Here is a 26,744-nt window from a genome sequence, read left to right as displayed (position 1 = left end):
GACTTTACTGTCCCTTTAAGTATAAAAATAAGTATACATTTATAGTAAATACGATGTATACTTTAAACCAGTGTTTCTCAACACCACTACACCTAATGGGCCAGATTTTCATAATATTTTAACTAGAGCACATGTGAAATAATCAGTAACCATGGTTTATAACCTCTTCTCACTCATCAGCTGATAATTTCATCTGCTCTCTAGTTAAGATATTATGAAAACAGGCCTGTTAGGGGTTATTGAGGAGTTGAGAAACACTTGCTTTAACCCCTTCAGGATCGGTGATTTCAGAGAAAAAACGTGTCTAATTTAGTTTCTTTAGCATTTTTACTATCACTCCATTTAAACTTGTTTTTTTTATTTACCTATTAAAACTATATATATATATATATATATATATATATAATTTTAGTAGACATACAAAGGTATTGATCTGGGAACGTTTTTGTTTATATTTCATGCCATTTCTCCACCAAATGCGATCATATAAAAAACCCTTTATTTTAAAAAATGTGGGTTTCTCACTGAAATTATTGACATACCACTTACTCTTACACTCTTCCAGGGATGGGCTGTCCACCCACCTCCCTCCCTCCGTCCCTCACCACCCATGGCTCCACCTCAGCAGATACAGACAGTAACACTGTCTGTATCGGCAATCTGTCTTCTGTCTAAGCTGACAGTAGGGACCACAGCATGCACTACAATGTTAGACAATGTTAGATGTAGGTACAACGTCAACAGGGTACGCTGAGCAAATTTCTCATAGTTCCTACGTCTTTATGGAGCAGGGGATTAAACATGGGATTTTCTTTCCTATGGCAAGAGGAGGCAAAAAACACCCCAGCAGAGCTGTTAAGTATCCCTTCCCTTACCCATAACCCCCAGTTATTCCCTTTGCCTTGATCACAGGAGGATGGCGAAGATGGTGTCTGAAAATTGTAATCCTTTTAATGGATACTTTTCCCTGCAAGCAATGATTGGTGCTATGTTGTGTCCATGTCAATCTCTTTAGTAAGAGTAATGGTGGCTATTAACAGTTAGAAGACGGCGAGGGGGTCTTTGCTTAAACTTCTAACATGATTGCTACCCCTATTTTAGAAAGCCAGAGTTGGTTACTCTGTTCTTTCTTTTCTATAGGTCCCTGGTAGATAGGAAAGTATTTGAATCTGTTTTAGGGGCACTGCTTTTATGTGAAAAGAGGCACCATTTTTTATTGGGGGCTCAGAGATGGGAGAGTATATGAAGTGTTTGACAGGTGTTTGTTTTACTTCTTACTTGTTTTAATCACTTTTCAGCTCAACTTATTGGCCCAATCCCTTTTGCTGTGCTGCTGTTAGTTTTCACACCGTTTTTGTTTGACGCAATTTTAAAAAAAAAGGGGGTTTTATTGCGGTCACGTGACCTCTCCTCGGCACTTCTGGTTTTCAGGCTTCTCTGTTCAGATCGGAGATTGCTGCGGTGAGTGGGGAGGCTGCTCTTCTATCTACAGTGGCAAGTGGATTTGGGCTGTTCCGGTAACAGGGAGGTGTTTTTTGCTACCGGGTGTGTCCGGTTTTCTGTGCTAGTGGGATTGCAACTTCTGGAGGGGTAAGACCTCAGCAGAGCATATTTATGTTTTATTGCTTCATATAAATATACTTAATTTGGCATTACATTCTTTTTGTTAATTGTGAACTATAATACTGAAGTTGATTTATTTCAATAATGTTTATTGTGTTTGGAGGCTAAGATAATTCCTCCTGTACAGTTTTGCTCTTCATGTTTAAATAAAACTTTAAATTTTAAAGATAAGATGGGTCTCCCTGAGCCTCCTCTCTCTCAGGATAGTGTTATCCTAGCTACGCCTCAGCTTTCCCCTCAAGCTTCACATGCAGTGCCCTGTGGTTCCTCTCAACCTACTTGGGGTATTTTTGTATCTGGGGATTTTGCTGCACAGATTACTTCTGCTTTTTCTGCAGCTTTATCAGCTTTTCCAAAGGTTTCTGGTAAATGTAAGAAGAAATCTAAACATATTGATGTTAGTAAGGCTGACTCCGCTAAAGCTGCGTTAGTCAGTTTGTCTCAATTATCTGATGAGGATGATTCTTCAGTGACTTTGGAGGGGTAATTGTCATATTCTGATACTGTAGTAACCAATTCTGCAGATTCAGAGGAGATTAATTTCAGATTTAAGTTGGAACACCTTCAAGTTCTTTTGAAGGAGGTTCTTGCTACTTTGGAAGAATCCGAATATGTTGCGGAGAATCCAAAGAGGTCTAGACTGCTTAATAGGGTATATGATGTACCCTCATCTGTGGAAGTATTTCCAGTTCCAGACCATATGGCAGATATTATAACTCAGGAATGGGATAAACCAGGGATTTCTTTTTTCTGTCCCCTGTTTTTAAAAAGATGTTTCCTGTAGCTGACTCTATTCGTGACTCGTGGAGCACGGTGCCCAAGGTAGAGGGAGCTATCTCTACTCTGGCTTAGAGAACTACTATTCCTATTGAAGATAGCTATTCTTTTAAGGATCCCATGGATAAGAAGCATGAAGCTTTTTTGAAGATGATGTACATTCATCAGGGAATACAGTGGCAACCTCTTGCTAGTATTGCTACAGTTGCGGGGGCAACATCTTATTGGTGCAATGATTTATCTCATCTTATCCTAGAAGAGACTGCTATAGAGGAAATCCAAGACAGAATCAAGGCTCTCAAGCTAGCCAATACCTTTATTTGTGATGTCAACATGCAAGTTCTTAGGTTTGGGTGCTAAGATTTCTGGTTTTACTGTTTTAGCTCGCAGAGCTCTCTGGTTAAAATCTTGGTCTGCAGATGTTACATCCAAGTCCAAGCTTTTATCTCTGCTTTATAAGGGTAAAACCTTGTTTGGACCAGGTCTGGCAGAAATTATTTCTGACATTACAGGTGGAAAGGGTTCTTTCCTACCGCAGGATAAAAAGAATAGACCTAAGGGTCACCAGAATTCTAATTTTCATTCCTTTTGTTACTTTAACTGACAGAAGTCTTTCTCTTCCAAGTCGGATCAATCCAAGTCTTCTTGGAGATCCAGTCAGCCTTGGAATAGGGGGAAGCATGCTAAGAAGCCTTCCGTTGATTCTAAATCAATATCAAGGGGCCGCCGATCCTGTAGTGGATCAAGTGGGGGGCAGGCTTTCTTTTTTTCAGCGGACTTGCATACGCAATGTTCCAGATCCTTGGGCCATAGATATAGTATCCCACGGTTACAGAATAGGATTCAAATCTTGTTCTCCCAGGGGCAGGTTCCACCTGTCAAGGTTATCTGCGAATCAGATAAAGAGAGAGGCTTTCTTAAACTGCATAAAGGACCTTTTATTCCTGGGAGTGATTGTTCCAGTTCCTCTAGAGGAACAGGGTCTAGGATTCTATTCAAATATATTTGTAGTTCCCAAGAAGAAGGGCACTTTTTGTCCCATTCTGGACCTAAAGTTTCTCAATCAATTCCTCAGGGTTCCGTCCTTCAAGATGGAGACCATCCGTTCTATTCTTCCTTTGGTCCAAAAGGGTCCGTTCATGACGACCATAGGATCGGAAGGACGCGTATCTTCATATTCCTATTCACAGGGATCATTACCAGTGTCTAAGGTTTGCCTTCCTGGACAAACATTTCCAGTTTGTTACCCTTCCTTTTGGCCTTACTACAGCTCCCAGAAATTTTACAAAGGTTCTGGGGGCTCTTCTGGCAGTGGCGAGGTCCCAGGGTATTGCTGTGGTGCCTTATCTGGACAACATTTTAGTTCAAGCACCATCTTTTCATATAGCAAGATCTCATGCCGAGATGATGTTGTCTATTCTATGTTCCCACGGGTGGAAAGTGAATCTTAGAAAGAGTTCCCTTGTTCCAGATACAAGGGTTTGTTTCTTGGGAACAATCATAGATTCCCTTTCCATGAAGATTTTTCTGACGGACTTCAGAAAATCCAAGCTTTATGTTTCTTGCCTGTCTCTCCAGTTTGCTATTCGTCCATCTGTGGCCTAATGCATGGAGGTGATTGGACTGATGGTTGCCTCCATGGACATCATTACTTTTGCTCGGTTCCATCTGAGACCTCTGCAGCTATGCATGCTCAGTCAATGGAACGTGGACCACTCAGATCTCTCACAGAAAATAAATTTGGATTCCCCAACAAGAGTCTCTCATGGTGGGTTTCACAGGACCATCTGTCTTGTGGCACATGCTTCCTGAGGCCTTCCTGGGTGACCACTGACCCCAGCCTGTTAGGCTGAGGAGCAGTTTGGGGTTTCTTAAAGACACAGGGTCTGTGGACACCAGAGGAGACGTCTCTTCCAATAAACATCTTGGAGTTGAGAGCAATTTTCTATTCTTTAATAGCTTGGCCTCAACTAACTTTGGTCCGATTTATCAGATTTCATTCAGACAACATCACCTTGGTGGTCTACATCAATCACCAGGGAGGAACTCGGAGTTCCTTGGCAGTGAAGGATGTATCTCGCATTCTCCAGTGGGTGGAGTCTCATGATTGCCATCTCTCTGCCATCCATATACCAGGGGTGGACAACTGGGAGGCGGATTTTCTAAGCAGGCAGACTTTTCATCCCGGAGTTGGATCTGATGGCCTCTCGTCAAAACGCCAAGCTTCCAAAGTACAATACAAGGTCAAGAGATCCTCCAGCCATTCTGGTAGATGTTCTAGCGGTTCCTTGGAGCTTCTATCTAGCATACCTGTTTCCTCCGTTTGCGTTGCTTCCACGAGTAATTGCTCTTATCAAACAGGAGAGAGCTTCTGTGTTTCTAATAGCTCCTGCATGGCCTCGCAGGATCTGGTTCGTGGATCTGGTGACGATGTCATCTCTTCCGCCATGGAGGTTACCTTTCAGGAAGGACCTTCTACTTCAGGGTCCCTTTCTTCATCCAAATCTAGTTTCTTTGAAGCTGACTGCTTGGAGATTGAACGTCCAAGTTTGGCTAGACACGGCTTCTCTGAGAAAGTTATAGATACTATGCTTCAGGCTCGTAAACTGGTTACTCGTAGAATTTACCATAGGGTACGGTGTAAATACCTTTTATTGGTGTGATTCAAAAGGTTTTTCTTGGAACAGAGTAATGGTTCCTTGAATTTTAGCTTTTCTTCAGGAGGGCCTGGAGATGGGTTTGTACTTTGAAGTTTCAGATTTCTGCTCCGTCTATTCTTCTGCTTGCAGGCCTTGGTCAGAATCAGGCCTGTGTTTAAATCTGTGGCTCCTACTTAGAGTCTTAACCTTGTTCTTAGAGTTTTGCAGCAGGCTCCGTTTGAGCCGATACATTCTGTTAGTATTAAATTACTATCTTGGAAGCTTTTGTTTCTACTTGCTATTTCTTCTGCTCCCAGAGTTTCTGAACTTTCGGCTCTGCATTGTGATTCCCCTTACCTTATTTTTCATGCTCTGGTTGAGAAGTGTAATCCGTTTAGCTTATGAGACAGCTGGACAGTAGCCTCCTGAGAGAATTACGGTGTTCTAAAATTAGTCTCAATTTATAAGAATGCGGGATACGCGTCACTTCCGGTGACGTGACATCAGCTGATGGAGGTGTGTGCCCCTCACTGCACATGCGCAAGAGGCCCATCCTCCTAAAATCAGCTGTTGAAGCCTACACAACGGGTCGAGGAATTCTATGGGCAGTATACTTCATTGCACAGGGGCACAGAATACGCGCATGCGCACACGGCCTGACTCCTCACGCTCAGTTTAATAAACTGCATCAGAGGGTCCATAATTTCTACAGGCGTTTTGCCTTTAGTGCGCATGTGCGCACTGCCATAAACTGGGGGTTAAAAACAAACACAACTATTAAACATAAAATAAATATGAGAAGCCCAAATTTTCAACTTTTACTGTATACGGTGGATTATATTAAACAATTTCATGTTCTGTGTAATTTTGTTACATTTCGTAGGGCCACATGACACTGTACATGAAATTGTTTAATATAATCCACCGTATACAGTAAAAATTAAAAATTTAGGCTTCTCATATTTATTTTATGTTTAATAGTTGTGTTTGTTTTTTACCCCCAGTTTACGGCAGTGCGCGCATGCGCACTGAAGGAAAATCGCCTGTAGAAATTATGGACCATCTGATGCAGTTTATTAAACTGAGCATGAGGAGTCGGCCATGTGTGCATGTGCTGTATTCTGCGCACGTGCACAATTAATTCCTCGACCCATTGTGTAGGCTTCAACAGCTGATTTTAGGAGGATGGGAATCTTGCCCATGCACAGTGAGCGCCACACACCTCCAACAGCTGATTTCACGTCACCAGAAGTGACCCGGGTCCCGCATTCTTATAAGTTTAGACTAATTTTAAAAACGGCTCATTCCACTAGTGCTGTTTCATCTTCATGGGCTTTCGAATATGAAGCTTCTGTGGAGCAAATCTGTAAGGCGGCCACTTTGTCCTCAATTCATACTTTTTCCAAATTCTACAGATTTGATACTTTTGCCTCAGCTGAGGCTTCTTTTGGGAGAAAGGTTCTTCAAGCGGTGGTGCCTTCAGTTTAGTCCTGCCTGTCTTGTTCTCCTTCCCTATTCATTCTGTGTCCTCTAGCTTGGGTATTGGTTCCCACTAGTAATTAGAATGTTTCATGGATTCTCCATTTATGCTTACCTGATACACTTATTTATTTCCGGGCATGGGGAGTCTTCGACCCGCCCCCTTATTTAAATTAAGACAGAAGTTTTTTTTGTCTAGTCCTCAGGCACCTCTATACCCTTGTGTTATCTTCTTTTTCCATTTCCCTTCTGCCGAATGACTGGGGGTTATGGGTAAGGGAAGTGATACTTAACAGCTCTGCTGGGGTGCTCTTTGCCTCCTCCTGTTGGCCAGGAGTGAATATCCCACTAGTAATTAGAATGTTTTGTGGACTCTCCATGCCCAGAAAGAAATACATTTATCAGGTAAGCATACATTTAGTTTTTTTACACTCTCCTTAGTAAATCTGAGTTTCATTCCTAAATACTTTGTGTTCCTTAAAAAATGATTTATTTCCCACTAGGTTCCAGCTTATTTTATGGATGTAAATGTGCTTATGGCTGTGCAGCTGTTAATAGAGCAGGTATCAGTGGAAAAAAATACTCAACTTCTGCAACAGATGTACCAACACTTGCTTTTTGATTTCCGTATCTGGAATCGTGGAGATTTCCCATTCCGAATAGGTGATTATATTAATATCAATATTTATTTCTACGTGAACAAATTAAAGCTGTGGTATAGAATTGTATTTATTTGCTTTATATACTTCAGCAGTTTGTTTTTACTTTTTTAACATATGTAATTTAGGTAATAATTACAGCTTTAGTTAATTTTACATAATTATAGTTAGCATCGTTTCTCTGTCTTGTTTACATTATATGCCCTTTTTATTTTTAGATTTAATATTTTTAATAGTTGTATATCTATAACTGAGAGCTTATGTAATTGTAAAATATTTATTATATTAAATAATTTTAGAATATTGTCCAGAAATCCATTCATTGTTATAATAACAAATTTTAACCATTTGTGTTCCTGTGTTTTCTTTTCGTTTTAAAGGTCATACACAGTATATTTCCACCATTGTGAAGGACAGCAGAGAACTCTTCCGAAAAAAGTATGGTGTGCAATTTCTCCTAGACACAATCAGGATTTATTACAGGTATCGGTTATACTAATTGCAATTTTCTTCTATCTAAATCACAAATTAATGGCATAATTTAACATAAATGTATTTAATGATAATGTGCGCAATAAACATTGAAAAATATTAATGTTAGCTCATTGTGCCTGAATACTGACTTAAATGTTAGCCGGCTGGTCAGTAAAAACAGCCAGGTAAGGCACCCATTAAAAAGGTCCTGGGGAGAACACTGGATTTGTTTTAATTAAATAAGTATTGCTGTATGTTTGTATTGTTTTATGAGGAGGGGTGAGTCAATGACCCCATGCAGCGGCACTGGTATACTACAATTGAATTGAGGTGTTTGATAAAGTTTCCAGCTTAAAATGGTATGATCCTTTTTCCCTTTTAGCTCTGCAGAAAAAAGGAGAGGATGCCTTAACTTTTTTAGCCTTATCTTTGTTGTATCAGCACATGGTTTCCCTGTTAAAGATACTTCCTCATTCAAAAGTCTTATTAATAAGCATTTTTACTCGGGTGATTCTAGATATTGGCCATCTACCAGTTAGTAATTAGTGCTGTCTGGGTAGAAACCACAGAGCTGGTTCTTGAAGATTTAGTTTTTACTTTCCTATGCAAATTGTTTATGGACATTGTACATGCTCCATGATCCATTTATGTATAAACTCCTAGGATTTAATGGCTAAAACCAGGTTATTTGATTTTTTGGGAGGAATTTCCCTTTGATATGAGTAACTTTTTGTTTTTAAAATAAAAACTGTTATTAAGGATAATGCGTTAATTATAAGGATTGTGAGAAATATATTTATCTTTCTCTGAGTCAAAGAATAGGTCTATATTTAAAATAATAGTCTAAAAATGTGGGGATTTGCTCAAGAAGGGTGATAGAAAGCACTATTCAATTTTCAGAGAAATAAAATATGCTGAGCCAATCTTCATCTATATATTTCACATGGATTCACATACATTTCAGTAAATCTCTTGGCCTTAAACTCTATAGGTTTGCGAGGGTTTCCCATTTCAGAATGGAAGCCCTGAATTCTGCTTTCTTTCATGTAATTAGCAAGAGTCCATGAGCTAGTGACGTATGGGATATACATTCCTACCAGGAGGGGCAAAGTTTCCCAAACCTCAAAATGCCTATAAATACACCCCTCACCACACCCACAAATCAGTTTTACAAACTTTGCCTCCCATGGAGGTGGTGAAGTAAGTTTGTGCTAGATTCTACGTTGATATGCGCTTCGCAGCAGGCTGGAGCCCGGTTTTCCTCTCAGTGTGCAGTGAATGTCAGAGGGATGTGAAGAGAGTATTGCCTATTTGAATTCAATGGTCTCCTTCTACGGGGTCTATTTCATAGGTTCTCTGTTATCGGTCGTAGAGATTCATCTCTTACCTCCCTTTTCAGATCGACGATATACTCTTATATATACCATTACCTCTGCTGATTCTCGTTTCAGTACTGGTTTGGCTTACTACTACATGTAGATGAGTGTCCTGGGGTAAGTAAGTCTTATTTTTTTGACACTCTAAGCTATGGTTGGGCACTTTTATATAAAGTTCTAAATATATGTGTTTAAACATTTATTTGCCTTGATTCAGGATGATCAATATTCCTTATTTCAGACAGTCAGTTTCATTATTTGGGATAATGCATATGAATAAATCATTTTTTCTTACCTTAAAAATTGACTTTTCCCTGTGGGCTGTTAGGCTCGCGGGGGCTGAAAATGCTTCATTTTATTGCGTCATTCTTGGCGCAGACTTTTGTGGCGCAAAAAAATTCTTTGTCATTTCCGGCGTCATTCTTGTCGCCGGAAGTTGTTCGTGTTTGCGTAATTTTTTTGACGTTTTGCGCCAAAAATGTCGGTGTCACCGGATGTAGCGTCATTCTTGGCGCCAAAAGCATTTAGGCGCCAATAATGTGGGCGTCTTTTTTGGCGCTAAAAAATGTGGCCGTCATTATTGTCTCCACCTTTTTTTCACATTATTTAAATCTCATTATTTAATTTGCTTCTGGTTGCTAGAGGCTTGTTCATTGGCATTTTTTTCCCATTCCTGAAACTGTCTTTTAAGGAATTTGATAGATTTTTTTTTATATGTTGTTTTTTCTCTTACATATTGCAAGATGTCTCAGATTGATCCTGGATCAGAAGCTACTTCTGGAAAAATGCTGCCTGATGCTGGTTCTGCCAAAGTTAAGTGTATTTGCTGTAAACTTGTGGTAACTGTTCCTCCGGCTGTAGTTTGTGATGAATGTCATGATAAGCTTGCTAATGCAGATAGTATTTCCATTAGTAATATTCCATTACCTGTTGCTGTTCCATCAACATCTAATACTCAGGATGTTCCTGTTAATATAAGAGATTTTGTTTCTAAATCTATTAGGAAGGCTATGTCTGTTATTCCTCCTTCCAGTAAACGTAACAGGTCTTTTAAAACTTCACATTTTTCAGATGAATTTTTAAATGAACATCATCATTCTGATTTGTCTGTTTCTGATAATGATTTTTCTGGTTCAGAGGATTCTGTCTCAGATATTGACACTGATAAATCTTCATATTTATTTAAAATGGAATTTATTCGTTCTTTACTTAAAGAAGTTTTAATCGCATTAGAGATGGAGGAATCTAATCCTCTTGATACTAAATCTACTAAGCGTTTAAATACGTTTTTTAAACCTCCTATAGTTATTCCGGAAGTTTTTCCTGTTCCTGATGCTATTTCTGAAGTAATTTCTAGGGAATGGAATAATCTGGGTAATTCATTTACTCCTTCTAAAAGGTTTAAGAAATTGTATCCTGTGCCATCTGACAGATTAGAGTTTTGGGACAAAATCCCTAAAGTTGATGGGGCTATCTCTACTCTCGCTAAACGTACTACTATTACTACGGCAGATAGTACTTCCTTTAAGGATCATTTAGATAGGAAGATTGAATCCTTTCTAAGGAAAGCTTATTTATGTTCAGGTAATCTTCTTAGGCCTGCTATTTCTTTGGCTGATGTTGCGGCAGCTTCCACTTTTTGGTTGGAGGCTTTGGCACAACAAGTGTCAGATCATAATACTCATAGCATTGTTAAACTTCTTCAACATGCTAATAACTTTATTTGTGATGCCATCTTTGATATCATTAGAGTTGATGTCAGGTATATGTCTTTAGCTATTTTAGCTAGAAGAGCTTTATGGCTTAAAACTTGGAATGCAGATATGTCTTCTAAGTCAACTTTGCTTTCCCTTTCTTTCCAAGGTAATAAATTGTTTGGTTCCCAGTTGGATTCTATTATTTCAACTGTTACTGGGGGGAAAGGAACTTTTTTACTTCAGGATAAAAAATCTAAAGGTAAATATAGGGCTGCTAATCGTTTTCGTTCCTTTCATCAGAATAAGGAACAGAAGCCTGATCCTTCCCCTAAAGGAACGGTTTCTGTTTGGAAACCATCTCCAGTCTGGAATAAGTCCAAGCCTTTCAGAAAGCCAAAGCCAGCTCCCAAGTCCACATGAAGGTGCGGCCCTCATTCCAGCTCAGCTGGTAGGGGGCAGATTACGATTTTTCAAAGAAATTTGGACCAATTCGATTCACAATCTTTGGATTCAGAACATTGTTTCACAAGGGTACAGAATAGGCTTCAAGGTAAGGCCTCCTGCAAGAAGATTTTTTCTTTCTCGCATTCCAATAAACCCAGTGAAGGCTCAAGCATTTCTGAAATGTGTTTCAGATCTAGAGTTGGCTGGAGTAATTGTGCCAGTTCCAGTTCTGGAACAGGGTCTGGGGTTTTACTCAAATCTATTCATTATACCAAAGAAGGAGAATTCCTTCAGACCAGTTCTGGATTTGAAAATATTGAATCGTTATGTAAGGATACCAACATTCAAAATGGTAACTATAAGGACTATTCTGCCTTTTGTTCAGCAAGGGCATTATATGTCCACAATAGATTTACAGGATGCATATCTGCATATTACGATTCATCCAGATCACTTTCAGTTTCTGAGATTCTCTTTTCTAGACAAGCATTACCAGTTTGTGGCTCTGCCGTTCGGCCTAGCAACAGCTCCAAGGATTTTTTCAAAGGTTCTCGGTGCCCTTCTATCTGTAATCAGAGAACAGGGTATTGTGGTATTTCCTTATTTGGACGATATCTTGGTACTTGCTCAGTCTTCACATTTAGCAGAATTTCATACGAATCGACTTGTGTCGTTTCTTCAAGATCATGGTTGGAGGATCAATTTACCAAAAAGTTAATTGATTCCTCAGACAAGGGTAACCTTTTTAGGTTTCCAAATAGATTCAGTATCCATGACTTTGTCTCTGACGGACAAGAGACGTCTGAGATTGGTTTCAGCTTGTCGAAACCTTCAGTCTAAATCATTCCCTTCGGTAGCCTTATGCATGGAAATTCTAGGTCTTATGACTGCTGCATCGGACGTGATCCCCTTTGCTCGTTTTCACATGCGACCTCTTCAGCTTTGTATGCTGAACTAGTGGTGCCGGGATTATACAAAGATATCACAGTTAATATCTTTAAATCCGATTGTACGACACTCTCTGACGTGGTGGACAGATCACCATTGTTTAGTTCAAGGGGCTTCTTTTGTTCTTCCAACCTGGACTGTGATCTCAACAGATGCGAGTCTGACAGGTTGGGGAGCTGTATGGGGGTCTCTGACAGCGCAGGGGGTTTGGGAATCTCAGGAGGCGAGATTACCAATCAACATTTTGGATCTCCGTGCGATTTTCAGAGCTCTTCAGTCGTGGCCTCTTCTGAAGAGAGAATCGTTCATTTGTTTTCAGATGGACAATGTCACAACCGTGGCATATGTCAATCATCAAGGGGGGACTCACAGTCCTCTGGCTATGAAAGAAGTATCTCGGATACTTGTATGGGCGGAATCCAGCTCCTGTCTAATTTCTGCGGTTCACATCCCAGGTATAGACAATTGGGAAGCAGATTATCTCAGTCGCCAGACGTTACATCCAGGCGAATGGTCTCTTCACCCAGAGGTTTTTCTTCAGATTGTTCAAATCTGGGGACTTCCAGAAATAGATCTGATGGCCTCTCATCTAAACAAGAAACTTCCCAGGTATCTATCCAGATCCAGGGATCCTCAGGCGGAGGCAGTGGATGCATTGTCACTTCCTTGGAAGTATCATCCTGCCTATATCTTTCTGCCTCTAGTTCTTCTTCCAAGAGTGATTTCCAAGATTCTAAAAGAGCGTTAGTTTGTTCTGCTGGTGGCTCCAGCATGGCCTCACAGGTTTTGGTATGCGTATCTTGTTCGGATGGCTACTTGCCAATCTTGGACTCTTCCGTTAAGACCAGACCTTCTTTCTCAAGGTCCTTTTTTCCATCAGGATCTCAAATCATTAAATTTGAAGGTATGGAGATTGAACGCTTGATTCTCAGTCATAGAGGTTTCTCTGACTCTGTAATTAATACTATGTTACAGGCTCGTAAATCTGTGTCTAGGAAGCTATATTATCGAGTCTGGAAGACTTACATTTCTTGGTGTTCTTCTCATCAATTTTCCTGGCATTCTTTTAGAATTCCTAGAATTTTGCAGTTTCTTCAGGATGGTCTGGATAAAGGTTTGTCTGCAAGTTCCTTGAAAGGACAAATTTCTGCTCTTTCTGTGCTGTTTCACAGAAAGATTGCTAATCATCCTGATATTCATTGTTTTGTACAGGCTTTGGTTCGTATAAAACCTGTCATTAAGTCAATCTCTCTTCCTTGGAGTTTGAATTTGGTTCTGGGGGCTTTACAAGCTCCTCCGTTTGAACCTATGCATTCTCTGGATATTAAATTACTTTCTTGGAAAGTGTTGTTCCTTTTGGCCATCTCTTCTGCTAGAAGCGTTTCTGAGTTATCTGCTCTTTCTTGTGAATCTCCTTTTCTGATTTTTCATCAGGATAAGGCGGTGTTGCGGACTTCATTTAAATTTTTACCTAAAGTTGTGAATTCTAACAACATTAGTAGAGAAATTGTGGTTCCTTCATTGTGTCCTAATCCTAAGAATTCTAAGGAAAGATCGTTACATTCTTTGGATGTAGTTAGAGCTTTGAAATATTATGTTGAAGCTACTAAAGATTTCCGAAAGACTTCTAGTCTATTTGTTATCTTTTCTGGTTCCAGGAAAGGTCAGAAGGCCTCTGCCATTTCTTTGGCGTCTTGGTTAAAGTCTTTGATTCATCATGCTTATGTCGAGTCGGGTAAAACTCCGCCTCAAAGGATTACAGCTCATTCTACTAGGTCAGTTTCTACTTCCTGGGCGTTTAGGAATGAGGCTTCGGTTGATCAGATTTGCAAAGCAGCAACTTGGTCTTCTTTGCATACTTTTACTAAATTCTACCATTTTGATGTGTTTTCTTCTTCTGAAGCAGTTTTTGGTAGAAAAGTACTTCAGGCAACTGTTTCAGTTTGAATCTTCTGCTTATAATTTCAGTTTTTTTCATTATAAGATTTAAACTTTATTTTTGGGTGTGGATTATTTTTCAGCGGAATTGGCTCTCTTTATTTTATCCCTCCCTCTCTAGTGACTCTTGCGTGGAAGTTCCACATCTTGGGTATTTATTATCCCATACGTCACTAGCTCATGGACTCTTGCTAATTACATGAAAGAAAACATAATTTATGTAAGAACTTGCCTGATAAATTCATTTCTTTCATATTAGCAAGAGTTCATGAGGCCCACCCTTTTTTGTGGTGGTTATGATTTTTTTGTATAAAGCACAATTATTCCAATTCCTTATTTTTTATGCTTTCGCACTTTTTTCTTATCACCCCACTTCTTGGCTATTCGTTAAACTGATTTGTGGGTGTGGTGAGGGGTGTATTTATAGGCATTTTGAGGTTTGGGAAACTTTGCGACTCCTGGTAGGAATGTATATCCCATACGTCACTAGCTCATGGACTCTTGCTAATATGAAAGAAATGAATTTATCAGGTAAGTTCTTACATAAATTATGTTTTCTTGCTACTGAAAAAGATTTGTTTGTAGCTATATTCAACATGAAGGATGCTTACCTCCATGATCTTGACTTCTTCTTTTGGGCTAATTGTCCATATGTTAACTGAAGACAGCTGGAAATCCAGAGATCCGTTCAATGAGGGTAAGCACTCTGTAGACTTATGTGAGGTTTCTATCTACTCCAAAAATGTATAAGGCAGTATACCAGGACTGGTCACTGGCACCACAGGTGCCCCAGGGCAGGATGCTAGCGCAACAGTAACAATAAGAAGCAACACTGGTACCACAGGATAACAGGCTGGATACTGCTACCACAGGAGTACAAGCTGGATACTGGTATATAGGAATACATGCTGGATACTGGTACTAGAGGTGGATCGCACAGAGCTGTATCAGTGATTAGACACACAGTAGCTGGTAACTGAAGACAGACTTGGCACTAGATGCTACAAGACTTGACAGGCTCTAAGGGAGTAGTAGCCAGGAGTACTCAGAAAATGCAGAGGTAAACTGATATGCTCAAGGACTGCAGAGGACCAACCGTACCAAGGAGCTGCAGCAGACAAGGTGTATTCTAGAGCTGCAGAGGACAAGGTGAGTTCAGGAACTGCAACAACAAGGTGAGTTCAGGAGCTGTAGTGGAGAAAGTGCACATAGGCTGCAGCTGTCTACAAGAAAGAAAGTCAGGCTAGCAGGGTCGGTATTACTCTGGCAAATACAGTACAAAGCTTATTCCATAGTCTTGGTCATAAAACAGGCAAGGTAGAAAAGCCAGTAGGTCAGTCGGAAGTCAGGCGTCAAAGCAAGGGACAATACGCAAACAGAATTAGGAAGAAGCCAAGGTCAATATTGGAATGCAAACATCTACTTGTAAAGAGCAACAGACTGAGTAGACTCAATGTTGGGGCAATGACTGTTTAGCCAGGCAGTTATAAATAGTCTGATAGCAATTGCACATTATCAACAGCTGTCAGGAGGTGGAGCGAGAATACCTGCGAGAGAAAGCAAAAAACCAAAACAGAAACGCATCCACAGCTAAGGCCCACTGACACTGGTGGCTAATGGAAAAATCACTGATATAAAACATGTTTAATTAGTGTGTTTTATGTCCATTTGCCCATTTTAATAGTACACTTGGTTTGGGAAAAGTATTGTTGCTACATTTATCCTTCTTGACATGGTATAGAGAGAGTAACTGTGCATCTCTAGGGGAGGCAAGATCAGGGGAGGGATAATTTTGCCCAATTCAGTTTAATGCCAAATCAAGTGTAATCATTAAAAGTGCCCACCGTTATACAAGTCATTAAAAAAAAAAAAAATAATTTTAGCTGGTTTTATACAATAAACAACACAAGTAAGGAAAACAAAGTTATAAATAAAGCATAGGATGATGACATATTTCAAAACTAACACCACAGGTTTCTCATATTTAAGATTTAAGATAACACTGTATAGATGGCATAACGTTGTATAGGTTCTAGGTGTAGTAGACTTTGACAGTCCCATGAGGAAACTTTATGGTCAATATCAATATATTACGATTATATAAAAGAATGGCAACAGTGGTTCCAGAGTTAATAGAAATTATAGTCAGATGGTCAAATAATCAAATATATTTGTAGCTTTTGTCATATAAGGCAGTTTAGAGTAGTTCATAGATAAATGAGTTACAAAGTCTGTAACAAAAAAAGAGTACTTTACCCCTGCAATTATTTAGAAAAAAAATCTAGCTGAATAATACAGGAAGGATATTTAACCATTCATAATTTATCTTTATTGGTTTAACTATTCAATCATACATGTTTAAAAACATTTAAACTCTCAATATATAGCATAGATGTGTGAATAATACCTCTGAGAATCATGTATTTATATGTGAAAAATTGTACTTGGTTTGTATAATATCAAGCAGTCAGATACAAACAATATCTTTTGTAGCCGGCTATTAATAAATTAAAAAATAATGCTGTAAGAAGAGGACCTGTTAATATGTGGGATGTCAGATTATGAGATTAAAGTTATCTAGCTAATACTCTATCTGTAATTATAAAGTCCTTGCTTGCACAGTCAACATTAGCACATCTGTTCAGTGTAATAGATTCTGTCTGCTTAAAATCTCTAGATATTATTATTTAGTATAGGTGTGTGAATAACACCTCTGAGAATCATGTATCTAGATATGAAAAATTGTACTTGGTTTGTATAATATCAAGCAGTCAGATACAAACAATATCTTTTGTAGCCGGCTATTAATAAATTAAAAAATAATGCTGTAACAAGAGGACCTGTTAATATGTGGAATGTCCGGTTATGAGATTAAAGCTATCTAGCTAATACTTCTATCTGTAGTTAACTAGTTTGATGAGGAGGATTTGCCGGTAGTTTCTGAGGGCGAAGTCTCAGATCTGGGCAGTATAATTCCTTCATCTGATGCTGAATTGGTGTCCTTCAGATGTATGCTTCAACACCTTGTGTAATGTTATAGGAGGTTTTAGCTACTTGGACGACACCGACCCTCCTGTCGTTTTCAACCCTTTGAAGTTTTGTAAACCTTATCAATTCTGTGTTTTTTCTTCCTATGAGGAAGTGGTCTAGAGGTGCTATGGGAATTTTCACAAGAATTGGAGAAGCTGGGGATATCTTTCTCCCTGTCTCCCGTCCTTTAAAGGATTTTCCTGTCACTGTCTCCTTCAAAATGCACAGTGTCTTTAGTAGAAATGAGCTTTCTACTATAGCTATGAGAACTTAGACCCATGTGGAGGTAGCTAGCTCCTTTTCAGATCCATGATTAAGAAGCTGGAGGTGTAATTGTTCATTTAGAACAATGCCTTGTCTTATTAGACTTGCTTACTATCCCGCCGGGCTTTGTGGCTGAAATCTTGATCAGCTGAGAAGTCTACCTGTGGCTTAGTGGTACAGCGTAGGCTTTATATTCTGCAGTTGCAGGTGCTATATTTTATGTTTCCTCCAATCCACGCTTCTGGCATATCCTTTTAAGGATATTTGGCCATAATTTTCCTCTGACCTTTCAGGAACCACTCTTCAAGAGAGTAAGACTGGAGGAAAGTTTTTCTTTCCTCTTTCTGCAGGATCAGTCATGTCTTTTGGAGTCCTATCTAGAATTCCTCCCTTGGGCAGATTTCTTCTTTGATCCAGGTATGATGAGAGACTTTCCTGGAATTCAGGACTTTCCTCTCGGGGAGTGATAATTCCAGTCCTAGTCTGGGAACAGGTTCTGGGTATTTATCTCAGGTAACTCAGGTTCTGATCCTTAAAGTAGTATCCTCTCTCTCCTTTGGTCATGAGGGCCTGTTCATAAGCAGGGACCTGAAGGATATATACAGCAGGTATCTTCTATCCTTTGGCCAATCTCTTTTCAGAGCTCTTGTTAATCTACTTTCCCATGGATGGGAATTAATCTGTGAGAGAATCCCTTGTCCCATCTACAAGGGTGATTTAATAGATTTACCGCCACTATTCCTTGATTGCACCCACTTCTGTCTGATCTCAAAAGTTTAAGATGGCCAGGTCTGGTCTGTACCTGGATGGGAGACCACCTGGGATTGTCAGGTGTGGTAGACGTGGCCCTTAATAGATTCTCTATCTAGTAGATGAGGTCTAACAAAGGTCAAATAATTAAGGAATTTTTCCTTTTCTCCTCTCTGCAGTCTAATGTCCCGCCAACAGCAAGCTCTTGTGGTCTGGTAGATGGCTTAGCCATTTTACAACCAGGAGGTTGGGAGTTTGGATCTAGCTGCAGTTGTTTTTTCTTCACTGTTCAGTGACTCTTTGTATGGAGGGATTTGGTCGGATGGTACCCATGGAATTCATTCCCTTTGAAATTTTCCATGAATGGAGATCTCTCGGATCTGTCTTAGAGAATGGATCTTGTTTCGTTCCTCTACAGACTCTCTCCTGTAGTGGTTTTTTTCAGGAGTATCTGTCTCAGGGAGCGTGCTTCTGGAGACGTTCCTGGGTGATGGGAATATAGACACGAACCTGCTGGGCTGGTAAGCAGTCTGGGTCTAGTTGAGTGTCTGCTCTCCCCTCTAACATCGACGAGTGGAGAGCGATTTTCAGTCCTCTGATGGCTTGGCCTCAGTAGTTCTTAGTTTGGTTCCAGTCAGACATTATCACCTCAATGGTTTATTTCAACCACTAGGGAGGAACGCGGAGTTCCTTTGCCATGCTGGAGGTGACGTGGATTGTTCGGTGGGCGGAAGCTCACAATTGCTGTCTGTCATCCACTTTCCAGGGGTGGACTATTAGGAATCAGATTTCTGAACAGTCAGATACTTCATCTCGGGGAGTGGGCTCTCCATCTGGAGATGTTCTCTAGGTAGACCCTCAAATGGGGGTTCTGGAATTTACTTCTGAAGGCATTTTGGCAGAACGTCAAGTTTCCAAGGTACGGTTCATGGTCAAGTGAGCCGCTGACCGCCCTGATAGATGTCCTGACGTTTCTTGGAATTCAGTCTTGCTTTCCTGTTTCCTCTTTTTGCTCTCCTTCTGCAAGTTTTTGCTCGTATTCAACAGAAGAGAGCTTCTTGATGCCGACCTAGTGAATATGTAGTCTCTCCTCCTTGGAGACTGCCTCTGAGGAAGGACCTTCTGATTCAGGGTCCTTTCCTTCATCCAAATCTCGCTGCTGACGTTGTTCACTTGGAGATTAAATACTTAGTTTTATCTAAGTGTGGGTTTTTCTGAGTCATTCATTGAGTCCATGACTCAGACTCACTTGCCAGTTGCTAGAGAGATTGCCTTAAGTTATGGCGTAAATATCTATTTGTTGATGTGAATCCAAGGGTTCCTCTTGGAGTAGAGTCAGGATTCCTAGAATGTTGTCCTTTCTCCAGGATGATCTGGAGAAGGGTTTGTCAGTCGGTACCCTGAGGGGTCTGAATTCTGCATTGTCTATTTTGCTACATAAGCGTCTGGCGGACGTGCCACATGTGTAATCTCTTGTCAGGTCCTGGTCAGAATCAGGCCTGTGCCTTATGTTGGTTGCTCCACCTTAGAGCCGTAACCTTGTTCTTAAAGTTTTGCTGCAGGCTCTGTTTGAGCCTTTGCATTTCCATGGATTTAAGTTGTTATCTTTAAAGGTTTTGTCTCTTATTGCTATCTATCGGCTCGGTGAGTTTCGGAACTCTCAGCTTTGCAGTGTGATTTCAGATAAGGCGGTTCTTCATTCCAAGTTAGGTTTCTTCCAGGTTATTCGGATATAAAAAGTTTTAAGCAGGAAATGGTTGTTCATTCTTTATGTCCTAATCCTTCTTTTCATAAGGAACGTTTGTTGCACAAATTGGATGTTGTGCGTGTTTTTAAATTCTATCTACATGCGACTAGGTTTTTTTCGCCAGTCTTCTGCCTTGTTTGTTTATTTCTCTGGGAAATTTATATGTCAGAAAGCTTCTGCTACTTCTTTTTCTGTCGGGTTGAGAAGTATAATTCGTTTGGCTTAGGTGTCTGATGGACAGCAGTCTCCTGAGAGTTTTACAGCTCTTTCCAGTAGGGCTGTCTCTGCTTCTTGGGCTTTCAAGAATGAAGCTTCGGGGGATCAGAATTGCAAGGCTACAATTTGGTCCTCTCTGCATATTTTTTCAGAATTTTTCAATTTTGATATTTTGGCCTCGGCTGAGGCTTATTTTGGGAAGGGTTCTTCAAGCGGTAAGTGCCTTCTGTTTAGGTTACCTGTCTTGTCCCTCCCTAATCATCTGTGTACTCTAGCATGGGTATTGATTCCCAACAGTAATTGATGATGATGCCGTGGACAATATCTTAGGAAAGAAAACAAAATTTATGATTACCTGATAAATTTCTTTTCGGATATGGTGAGTCCACGGCCCCGCCCTTTGCTTTAAGACAGTTATTTTTTACTGAAACCTCAGGCATCTCTGCACTTTGTGTTACTTCTTTTTCTCCATTTACCTTCGGTCGAATGACTGGGGGTTGTGGGAAGGGAAGTGATACTTAACAGCTTTGCTGTGATGCTCTTTGCCTCCTCCTGCTGGCTAGGGGTGGTATTCCCAACAGTAATTGATGATGTTGCCGTGGACTCACCATATCCGGAAAGAAAGAAATTTATCAGGTAAGCATAAATTTTGTTTTTCACTTGCTGATATAGGAAGGGCTAGATGGATAGATATGTTGGGTAAGAAGATTATGTGTTAAAGACAAAATATGTCATGAGAAAGCTTTGTTGAAACAGATGCTTTAGAACAGGATAAATGATCTGGTAATTGTTTTAGAATCAACATGCGTAGTGAGAAAATGTCAAAGGTGGAAATAAGAAAGCCAGTTAAGAAAGGGATATCCAATGTTTTGTTTAGCTCATTGTAAGGTTTAATATTGCCATTGGTTAAGACTGATGTGATTGAGATGCCTAGTTTTTGGGGAACATAGAATGAACACTGTGGGTACACTATCATTGTTGTTAAATGGAGAAGGTGGATAGTGGACTAATATGGTGCATATGAGATAGTCTTGTCTCAGACATTCTATATTAGTTTTGTTAGAGGGTGTTTATTCGTGTCAGTTTCCTCCAGGGTTACCTATTGTTAGGGGTTTGCATTCTTATGATACCGGATGATACGGGGTATGTGGGTCAATAAGTAATAGATTCATAAATTAGGAACCCCTAGCCCTCCTCTTTTCTTAGGGCAAAATAAAGTATGTTTGACTGTTGGGCATATAAAATTATTTATGAGTGCTTGCAAATTGATAATGTATTGACAAGGTATTATATAGGGAGATTATGAAAGAGGTAAAAGATTTTTGGTAAAATTGTAATTTCTTTCATACAGGTGGTGAGAGTCCATAATCCATTACTCCTCTCCTTTACCACTAGGAGGAGACAGATTCCCAAACCCCTAGAACCCTATAAAACCCATCCCACCTCACACATACCTCAGTCTTTTCTTTGCCTCCGCTGGAGGAGGTTGAAGAATAAAGATGTGCATTTGGTTCTTCAGAGAGAGGGTTTTTCAGTGTATATTGAGACTGGGTTTACCCTCATAGTACAGTGTTTGTCAGAGGGATGTATATGGAATATGGTTTGTGTTTCTCCTTTCACCTCATAGGAAATTTATCATAAATCTTCCATAATTGGATCTACAATATACTCATTTCATAACCACTGCTGATATGTTTTAGTACTGGTTTGGCTGTCTGCTGCTTATTTGCTGGTGGATGAGGGTCTATTTGGTTAGTATAATTTATTAACATTTTAGACACCCTATAGCTATGTTATGGCCACTTATTGTTGTTATATGTATTTGCTATATGGGCCTGGGACAGAATCCTTTGCATAACTACCCTTACTGTTTGCACGCATAAGCTTTTTTGGCATGCTTATTTTGTTGCGTGTTATCTTTCAGGTGAACGTATGTCAGGGTTGCTTTTGTCGGGTTTACGCTTGTCAGGTTAGTGCACTTTAGACTTCTTTAGTTTGTTTTCGCTACTCGCCCAGTTTGGCTTAGCACACATTTTACCTATACTGTAAGTTATTTTTAAAAGTTGCTTAGGAGGGGGTTACCATTCCTAAAGAGTTTTTAAGGGGTTATAGTTTTTATTGCATTGCTTTGTTAAATGCTATAATGGAACTGTCTAATTATGTACCTAAATCTACCCTTAAAACTGAGTCCCCTGAACACCTTTCTAACATTAGCTGTGCTTATTTTAAAAAAGCTGAGGTGCCTTCAAACAAGCGTAAAAAGTCTGTTCAGAATTTATCTTCTTTTAGTACTATATGTTCTGAAGCCAGGGATACTGTTTTATCTTCAGATTGTGTTTTCCTCTGGTGATGAGGAGTCTTTATCTGATGTTGAACCTGATATTTCCTCTTTTTTATTTAAAAATTAACATATTTATTCTCTTTTGAAAGAGGTCTTAATTACTTTAGGGCTTAAAGTTCCTAAAGTTTCTGATAAAAATCCTTGTCATCTTTTAAATTCTGTTTTTAAGTTTGTTTTTAAACTCCCTGAGGTTTTCCCTATTCCTGATGCTGTCTCTGACATGATTTCTAGGGAATGATCTTAGCCAGGTAAATCATGTAATCCTTTAGGAAGGTTTAAAAAGTTATATAAGTGAATATGGGTGTTAGGTGCGCTATATAATAGCTGAAGGTATACGAAAAAATTTAATGATATTTATCAGTGTAGATTATGTGAATATATAAAATAAATAGGTGAATATAAAGTGAAATGGATTAAATGTTTCCACAATGATTTAAACTATATAGTGTACGAATCTATATAACCATATTATCCAACACTCTGGAAAGATACACAGACAAAAAGTTTTTTAAAATAATTACTGTGAGTAACAATTATATTTATAAAATAAAATAGAATATAAAATACATGTTACAATAAAAACATCAAAAATTTGAGGGACGTCTCCCCTATATGAAATATAGAAAATATAAAAACATTGATTATTGTGATGCTTTAGATAGTGTTAACCTATGCTGCCCCATATATAGAGAGTTAGGCATAAATGTCCATATCTTTGAACGTTCAAATGGTATTTATATACCCAGCTGTATAAAGATAGATAATGGCAGTTCAGATGTACACGAGCGTTATGCCTGATTAGGTTTATAGAGAGTTACTTCTCAATTTATATTCTCTCCGGGTAAAACAGGTTACTGTACAATACTGTCCCAAATAAAATCGAGTACCTGTTCTTCTTTAGACCCGTCTAGCAGCGTCCGATTCCCCTTCTCACCTGTGACTGATCAGCGCCGCATGTGTCTTGGCGTCTGACGTCACACTTGGTATCTCGGTGGGATTGGCTGGAAATGTTTAGGAAATAAACAATTTCTTGCAGAAGATGGAGTAGATCCTTTTTATGAATGAGAATATAGTGGAAAAATCCTGCACTTAGTGCTTGATGCACGCAGGGTTTTACAATTCAAATAAAGGTATAATGAGCAACCCGGGTTGTTACAGTATTAGAACTGAATTTTTACGATATCCAAAGAAAAAAGTCTCTTTGTGTATTTATTTTCACACAATTGTAGGGTCAACAGTCACAAGGCCGACGCATTTCGCTCAGAAGAGCTTTATCAAGATCCTGCTGACTGTTGTATCAGTATATTTAAAGGCATCAAATATTTCTGATTGGTCTTCCAATAATTGGATTCATTTAAGGTGGAATTTTTTATTATCCATCTTTCTCATGTATATCAACAGAGATTTAAGATGGAAATTTCATATGGGGCAGCTTTCTGTATATTAAACAGTTATGATTTTGTAATAAAACATGAATAAAGAATAGTTATAATAACATTAATTCTATTATAGATAGATGTTTTGTAGATATTATTGTGTGGCTTTATTCAAGGAGAAAAGGTGACAGGTCCATCTCAGAGTTAAGCCCATTCGGATATAGGGTGTTATATTTATAAATTAGTTCAGCTTCTTTAATTAGTAATTTTTTCTCTATATCTCCGCCCCTCCAGTTGTTTTTTACTTTTTGTATTCCCCAATAGGATAGCTCTTTAGTGTTCCCATTATGGACAGTTTTGAAGTGTTTATATAGATGTGTATCTACAGAGCCTCGTTCTATCTGGCAAAGGTGTTCCCTTATTCTGTCTCTTACCATTCTTTTGGTCTCTCCAAAATAGAAGAGATTACAAGAGCATTTGAGAATATAGATTATGTTCTTATTAGTGCATCTTATTATATCCTTGATATTAATCAATTTATCAAAACCATCTATTTGTAGATTTTTTATCTTTTTACTATGTGTGCAGGCTTTGCAGGTATAGCATGGGGAAAAACCACTGATATTATTACCTGTCAGGTCTTTCTGTCTTTTCAGATTTTGTTTAGATTTTTTTAATTCACTGGGAGCTAGTATTGATTTTAAATTTGTTGCTCTTTTAAAGACAAATTTAGGTTGTTCCATAATCGTTTTCCCCAAAATGGTATCCTCCCTTATAAGGTGCCAGTGTTTTCTTATGATGCCTTTAATTATATTGTAATCAGCATGATAATTAGTGATAAATGGAATATCAATTAGGTTTTTACTTTCTTTTTCTTTTTCTTTTCCTTTCTCTTTATAAGTTAAAAGGGACTCTCTGTCGGTATTCTTGGCCCTATCAGTTGCTTTGTCGGTAATTAGTTTATTATATCCTCTTGCATGAAATCTTTCTGCTAGGATTTCTGATTGTTCGAAATCTATGGATCTTGAGCAATTTTTTCTGATACGTAGGTATTGACCTGTGGGAATATTGAGTTTCCAGGTGTTTAAATGGCAACTTTTTGAGTGTATATAGTTACTACTATCGACCTTTTTAAAGTGGGTCTTCGTTTCAAGTTCTTTGTTCATGATCATTATCTCTAGGTCTAGAAAGACAATCTTTTCTTTACTGTAGTTAGTAGTGAATTTTAGACCACAGGTGTTAAGGTTCATTTTATCAAACATAGATTTAAGATCTTGTTCAGTACCTCTAATATTTAAGTTTTTTTCCCATGCTATACCTGCAAAGCCTGCACACATAGTAAAAAGATAAAAAAATCTACAAATAGATGGTTTTGATAAATTTATTAATATCAAGGATATAATAAGATGCACTAATAAGAACATAATCTATATTCTCAAATGCTCTTGTAATCTCTTCTATTTTGGAGAAACCAAAAGAATGGTAAGAGACAGAATAAGGGAACACCTTTGCCAGATAGAACAAGGCTCTGTAGATACACATCTATATAAACACTTCAAAACTGTCCATAATGGGAACACTAAAGAGCTATCCTATTGGGGAATACAAAAAGTAAAAAACAACTGATGGGGCGGAGATATAGAGAAAAAATTACTAATTAAAGAAGCTGAACTAATTTATAAATATAACACCCTATATCCGAATGGGCTTAACTCTGAGATGGACCTGTCACCTTTTCTCCTTGAATAAAGCCACACAATAATATCTACAAAACATCTATCTATAATAGAATTAATGTTATTATAACTATTCTTTATTCATGTTTTTATTACAAAATCATAACTGTTTAATATACAGAAAGCTGCCCCATATGAAATTTCCATCTTAAATCTCTGTTGATATACATGAGCAAGATGGATAATAAAAAATTCCACCTTAAATGAATCCAATTATTGGAAGACCAATCAGAAAGATTTGATGCCTTTAAATATACTGATACAACAGTCAGCAGGATCTTGATAAAGCTCTTCGGAGCAAAACGCGTCGACCTTGTGACTGTTGACCCTACAATTGTGTGAAAATAAATACACAAAGAGACTTTTTTCTTTGGATATCGTAAAAATTCAGTTCTAATACTGTAACAACCCGGGTTGCTCATTATACCTTTATTTGAATTGTAAAACCCTGCGTGCATCAAGCACTAAGGGCAGGATTTTTCCACTATATTCTCATTCATAAAAAGGATCTACTCCATCTTCTGCAAGAAATTGTTTATTTCCTAAACATTTCCAGCCAATCCCACCGAGATACCAAGTGTGACGTCAGACGCCAAGACACATGCAGCGCTGATCAGTCACAGGTGAGAAGGGGAATCGGACGCTGCTAGACGGGTCTAAAGAAGAACAGGTACTCGATTTTATTTGGGACAGTATTGTACAGTAACCTGTTTTACACGGAGAGAATATAAATTGAGAAGTAACTCTCTATAAACCTAATCGGGCATAACGCTCGTGTAAATCTGAACTGCCATTATCTATCTTTATACAGCTGGGTATATAAATACCATTTGAACGTTCAAAGATATGGACATTTATGCCTAACTCTCTATATATGGGGCAGCATAGGTTAACACTATCTAAAGCATCACAATAATCAATGTTTTTATATTTTCTATATTTCATATAGGGGAGACGTCCCTCAAATTTTTGATGTTTTTATTGTAACATGTATTTTATATTCTATTTTATTTTATAAATATAATTGTTACTCACAGTAATTATTTTAAAAAACTTTTTGTCTGTGTATCTTTCCAGAGTGTTGGATAATATGGTTATATAGATTCGTACACTATATAGTTTAAATCATTGTGGAAACCTTTAATCCATTTCACTTTATATTCACCTATTTATTTTATATATTCACATAATCTACACTGATAAATATCATTACATTTTTTTGTATACCTT

General features: G+C 38.6%; 1 protein-coding gene across 6 annotated transcripts in view; it reads left to right on the top strand.

Annotated features, from left to right (window-relative positions):
• The window catches only part of NBEAL1 (neurobeachin like 1), a 759,124-nt gene that overhangs the window by 359,087 nt on the left and 373,293 nt on the right, over positions 1-26,744 (top strand). For all 6 annotated transcript variants that reach the window (XM_053698681.1, XM_053698678.1, XM_053698680.1 and 3 more), the window contains 2 exons: positions 7,022-7,181; positions 7,558-7,660. In XM_053698681.1, coding sequence (XP_053554656.1) covers positions 7,022-7,181; positions 7,558-7,660 — 263 coding nt within the window. The remainder of the gene's footprint in view (positions 1-7,021; positions 7,182-7,557; positions 7,661-26,744) is intronic.

The sequence above is a fragment of the Bombina bombina genome, chromosome 1 (genome assembly GCF_027579735.1).
Source record: "Bombina bombina isolate aBomBom1 chromosome 1, aBomBom1.pri, whole genome shotgun sequence".
Lineage (NCBI taxonomy): Eukaryota > Metazoa > Chordata > Amphibia > Anura > Bombinatoridae > Bombina > Bombina bombina.
Note: the sequence above shows the minus strand (reverse complement) of the source record. Positions and strands in the feature narration are given on the sequence as shown.